Here is a 6013-nt window from a genome sequence, read left to right as displayed (position 1 = left end):
ATATGTGGATATAAGTCTGTAAATTCCTCTTCAGACTCATGCAACCATGCAGTGACACCAAATGCAGACCAGTGGGTGGAAAGTCTTATGGATCCAGTGGTAGAAGCACCTCAGCACTGGTGTGGGTCTCCATGTGGCTCCTCCAGCTCTATGTGGCTTGTTACAGGAATATGAAGCAGCGAGAGGGTGTCTCCACCTCCAGGGAAGGCCATGCCCACACAGAAGCCTCATTGGCTATGGCCCTTCACAGGTTGACCGATTATATAACTGCCACAGAAAGTCGAGCTTTTTTCTGTTGGGGGGGGAGGGGTACCTCCTCGTAATTAAGGGGATAGGGCATAGGGTTAGAGCATAAGGACCACTTTTAGTTCTCTTAATTGACTGTTGATATCTTCTATTTTCTAATGATTTCCTTTTCTTGTTGATTTATTAAAGGTATTTTATATATTTATAGTGACTTTTGTTTGATATGTATGTGGCACTTATATTCTCAATTTGTCAGAGAGAGGCTGTATGTCTAATCTTTATAAAGAACTTTTTGATCCTTTCCTTATACCCTTTTAATTTTATTAAGTTCTGTTCTTTATTATTTTCTTCAGATTTATTATTATTTTTCTTACTTTTTAATTGAATTTTTTCTTCACTGATTTTCAACCATCTTTTCTTGATGTAGAACCATCCATCTAAGGTTAATTTGCTCTTGTGCCGTTGTTATTCGGGGCCATTGAGTCAGTTCCAACTCGCGCTGTGTGACCTGGATACATATCCAGTCCTGTGCCTTCATCACCGTCGTTTCTGTCTCTGAGCCCATTATCGCACCAACTGTGTCAGTTCGTATTGTTGAGGGTCTTTCTCGTTTTGCTCTTCTACTTTGCCAACCATGACGTCCTTCTCCAGGGTGTGGGCCTTCCTGAGAACAGATCCTAAGTATGTGAGATGCATTCTCACCATCCTCGCTTCTAATGGGCATTCTGACTGCCCTGTAAAATTCCCAACAGCAACACAAGAGAAGCCCCACTGCACAAACATTTTTTCACACTTCCTCTTGTGTCCTATAGCCTGTCGTTCCACTGACTGAAGCAAAATTCAAACCCAAGCCCAGAGTTGGTGTGAGAAGGAACATTTGAACATGCAGATGCAGGGAGGCATGAACAAACTGAGGATCATTGCCCTTCCATTTTCTGGGAGACGTTTCCAGTGGATTATTTAGGTCGTCAAACCCTCTCTAGGTTTGTGTGCTCTACGCCCATCTGTATTTCTTTCTGGACATTTTTTAATTTCCAAGATCTTTGTTATTTGTCCTATATTTTCTTGTTAAGAATGCAATAATATGAATTTATTTTCTTTCATAGATTTTATTTTTCTCTCTACAAACTCGGCATAGTATTCACTCTTCTAGTTTGTTTTGGCCCCTCTTTTAATGTATTGATTTTCCTGATTGCTTTCTTATCATTGGAGATTCCCTAGTTTCCTTTTCCCCCTAGTTATCTTTCGAGGCTTTATGCCGTAACACCAGCAGGAGAGGAGAAAGAGACCCACCTGCTGGGCTTAGTCTGGCAGCAGTGCCCCAGAGTCCGGTCCTGCTGTGTTTCTTCCTGGACAGTAGCTGCCACTCTGGGGGACTGTTCACACTCGCACAGAGATTTGGTTTCATCCATTTGTGTTTTCCATTACAGATGATCCTAACTGCTTTCTGTCTTTCTGGAATGTCTCAAAATGTCTGAGTCATCAGTGACACGTTCCCCTCCTGTTTCCAGCACTGACAGGGGTTTCTTCTTCTCTTTATGTGTCTTGTCTGCCCCTTCATGGGGTTTTCAGGGAGTACAAAGCTGAATATGCTCAGTCCATATATCAATTCACTTCACCTCTTTAATCCTTTTTTTCTTTTTCTGATTCATTTTTTCTTGTTAGGTTTAGCTCACACAAAGAGCAGTGCATAAATCAAATCGGTAATTATGAAGTGAACATCTAAGTAACTACCACGAAGTCAAGCATGCCAGGCGTCTCATTTATCTGGGCCCTACAGAGCCTGGTGGCACAGTGGTTAAGCACCCAACTACTAACTAAGAGGTTGATGGTTCAAACTCACCAGCCTCTCTGAAGGTGAACGATGTGACTCTGCTTCCATAAAGATTCATGACCTTGCGTGTCTGATAGAGTTGAAAACTGTTAGCAGTATCATCATTTCCTTTATTTAACGTGCTAATACTCTGTGAGCCAAGAAGTAGTTTAAAAATAGAAAAGCGAGCAACCAAATAATTTCTTGCTGGTTCCTTTTCCCGGGAATGGAAATTACTTCTAGAGAACTCAAAGGTTAGGAAAGGGGGAGCTATGATTATCAAACAGCGTTGATTACGAAGTTTGCTGTGAGTCAACTCTTAACAATTTGCTATCCCTACTTCAAATTGGATTTTCCATCCAGGAAAGTACAGAGTCATCAAAGGCATTATTTCTCCGGTCGGTGATGCGTATAAGAAGAAAGGACTCCTCCCTGCCCATCACCGGATTATCATGGCAGAGCTGGCCACCAAGAATTCTAAATGGGTGGAGGTTGATACGTGGGAAAGTCTCCAGAATGAGTGGATAGAGACTGCGAAAGTGCTGAGGTATTTATGGTGATGCCCACCTTGTCACTTCTGTGGAAATGGGTTGGGGCCACCGTGACTTTCTGTACCTGTGAACATACAACTAGTTGACATCAATTCGACTCTGACTCCCTCGGGCCCCGTGTGTGTCAGAGAGGAAGTGTGCGCCATAGAATCTTCAATGCAATGGTGGAATGTTTGGAAGGAGATCACCAGGACTTTCTTTCAAAGTTCCTGGAAGTGAATTCAAATAGCCCACCTTTCAGGTAGCAGCTCAGAGCGCTAATGGTTTGCACCTGCAGGGAGACTCCATTGTGAAATACCAGTTTGTAAAACTGTCACCAATCTTGGAAAGGCTGGTGGTGGTGGTTGTTAGGTGCTATCCACTCAGTCCGGACTCACAGCGACCTGATGCACCATGTGACAAAACACTGCCCAGCCCTGTTCCAGCCTCACAATTAGTCATTGTTTTAGCTACCGTGTCCATCCATCTTATCGAGGGCCTTCCTCTCACCCAAGCAGGATGGCCTTCTCCAGGGACTGGTCCCTCCTGACAGCATGTCCCAAGTAAATGAGATACAGTCTCACCATCCTTGCCTCTAAGGCGCACTCTGGCCGGACTCCTTTGTTCGTTCTTTTGGGAGTCCATGGTACTTTCAATATTCTCCACGAGCCTCATAATTCAAATGCACTGGTTTTTCTGCAGTCTTCCTTATTCAGTGTCCAACAGATGAGGCAGTTGGAAATACCTTGGCTTGGTCAAGTGCACCTTAGTCTTCTGTGTCTCATCTTTGCTCTCCAACACCGTGAAAAGGCTTGTGCCGCATGTTGACCCAAGCGCAGTGCGGCATTTCGTCCCCTGACTGCTGCTTCCACAAGCATCGATGGTGAATCTAAGTAAAATAAAATCCTTGACAGCGTCAACCTTTTGGAGAGGCTTAGTCTGGCCTCTCCGGTGTGCGGTCAGTGGCTCTAGAGCGTGCTCCTTCGAGGGGAGCAGAGCGGGGGTATTCCTCAGCCTTTCTGGCTTCCTTTTGGTGAGAGACGTTGGCGTGTTTGCTGCTCTGTGATGTCTCTGGTGAGAACAGAAGAAGTTGACCTGCCTTGTCCATCTGAGCCCCAGCTGATGTTGGATGTTGTCATCAATTGTCTTGGGCATAAAAGAAAAATTCAAGGGACTCAAAGGAGAAAAGCCATGATCTTTGATCATGGACAAGCCTCCTGTGACTGCTCCCACGACAGCCCGTGGGGTGAATCACAAACTCTCTGCTCATAGGTTTGAAGCACTTCCCAAAGGACGGGTTCCGAAACCAGAGCAAATAACATCGAATAACGACCGAGTAGTAGCGCGGGTGTAAAAAGAAAAGAGCTTTCTAAAAAGACATTTCTAATCTTGGTCCTTACAGTTTTGAGGTCTGCTTACTAACTAAGTTGGCCAGGGTTCAGAGCAGGAAATAGAAATCATTCTGTATTTAAAGAAGGGGATTTAGGTGCTCATACAAAATTCCTAGACACGCGGGAGGAGTGGAAGTGGGGGCTGCCCTGGCATTTTGTCACAAGCTCATATAGGAGTTCAGGACAGCCGCTGTGACACCCGCAAGCTCCTAACCACAGCGCTGGACTGTGGACTGTGCAGTCTGGCGCCCATGCTTCTGCTCTGTATATCGGGCTCCACAGCCACAGGAAGACGGCCTTCCACCTCTTTCCCGAGTGGATCTCATAAGGAGAATGGCAGTCACACCTGGAACTGCAAGGACCCCTGACTCAGTGTGGTCAGTGTGGTATCAGACACTGTCAGTAGACAGCTTCGACTGTAAGTCGATAAGTAAACGACTTATCAAGGGGACTGACTGCAATCTTGGCACAGTCTCCCCTGGCCACTGGCCCAACACTCTCCCATCAGAGACCAGCCTCATGGGTCCCAGCCGACCCCAGCCCTCTGGCTCCATGGGAACCTGATGTCCATTATATAGTCAGCTCAGCCATTCCAACGGGAAGGGATTTGGGGGCATAAAGAACCCACAGTTGGATCCCACAAGTGTAGCTTATTCCTTGAGTAACTTTGCACAGTTGTAAAGCCAGGGGTCTCCTGCTGCCATTCCAGAATCAAGCCCCACTTCTGTTTCCCCACCCAGGACCTTATCCTTGGCATCGGGCCCTTTTATACGGCCTTTCTCTTCCTTAGCAGAGCACACTCCGCACGGCTCTAGAACCAGACCTCCACAGCTATCAAGGTGATCCTGACTCACAGCAACCCTGCAGGACAGAGTAGACCTGCCGGCGGTGACCTTTATGGAAGCAGACTTTCAACAGCATACTTTCATGAACCATGCTATATGGGTTCAAATCGGGGCTCTGTGGTCTGGGCAAATTAGTCTGTTTTGTTCTCTAGATCGGCATGACAAAGCAATTCTCACATATTAATGGCAATAATACAGTCATACCTACACACTCATCGACTACTGGTTTCCCCGCTCTCCAAAAGTAGAACCTTCCCATGAAAGCTTTCCAAAGAAGAAATGGTGTAAGGCAGGGTTTCCCAAAGTGGGCAATACCGCCCTCAGGGAGGTGCTAGAATGATCCAGGAGGCCTGCAGAAACAGATACCTGCCCTTTATCCTGGATTATGAACAAAAGTGTTTAGTTGCTAGGAGGATGCTGAGTAATTTCCTTTCTTCAAAGGGGGTGGGAGGCCAAATAATTTTGGAAATCTGTTGTACAAAGCAAAGATACAATTACTGTTCGTGTACATAGGGAGAGTTTTTCAGCATCTCCAGACTGAAAAATAACTGCCCACATCACCTCAAATCACTCCAGCAGGCCACTGAAGCAATTCCAACTCAAAGCAACCCTGGACTGGGTTTCTGAGGCTCTAAATCTTTTTCTCTTTTTTTAATACTTTTATTACGGGCTCTTACATCTCTTATCACAATCCATACATTCATTCAGTGTGTCAAGCACATTGAATAATGGATTTTTTTCTTTCTTTTTTAAATCTCTTTTTTCTTCAATCATTTTGTTAGGGCTTGTACAACTCTTACCACAATCCATCCATCCATCCATTGTCTAGCACATTTGTACATTTGTTGCCATCATCATTCTCAAAATATTTTCTTTTTACTTGAGCCCTTGGTATCAGCTCCTCATTTTTCCCCTCCCTCCCCCATCCTCCCTTCCTAAGGAACTCTTGATAATCTATAAATTATTATTATTTTGTCATGTCTTCCACTTTCCAACGTCTCCCTTACCCACTTTTCTGTTGTCCATTCCCCAGGGAGGGGGTTATATGTAGGTCCTTGTGATCAGTTCCCCCTTCCTACCCCACCTTCTCTCCACCCCCCTGATATCGCCACTCTCACCTCTGGTCCTGTGGGGTTCATCTGTCCTGGATTCCCTGTGTTTTCATTTCCTATCTGTACCAGTGTACAT

The 6013-nt window shown here is 45.3% G+C and overlaps 1 protein-coding gene across 1 annotated transcript in view; it reads left to right on the top strand.

The window, feature by feature from the left end:
* The window catches only part of NMNAT1 (nicotinamide nucleotide adenylyltransferase 1), a 43552-nt gene that overhangs the window by 34138 nt on the left and 3401 nt on the right, over positions 1–6013 (top strand). Inside the window, exon 3 of the mRNA XM_004705440.3 lies at positions 2423–2606. Within this exon, the coding sequence (XP_004705497.1) occupies positions 2423–2606 (184 nt within the window). The remainder of the gene's footprint in view (positions 1–2422; positions 2607–6013) is intronic.

This window comes from Echinops telfairi, unplaced genomic scaffold (genome assembly GCF_000313985.2).
Source record: "Echinops telfairi isolate 266 unplaced genomic scaffold, ASM31398v2 ScPeMD7_7457;HRSCAF=8495, whole genome shotgun sequence".
NCBI lineage: Eukaryota > Metazoa > Chordata > Mammalia > Afrosoricida > Tenrecidae > Echinops > Echinops telfairi.
The sequence above is the reverse complement of the archived record's forward strand: the minus strand, read 5'-3'. Positions and strand labels throughout refer to the sequence as shown.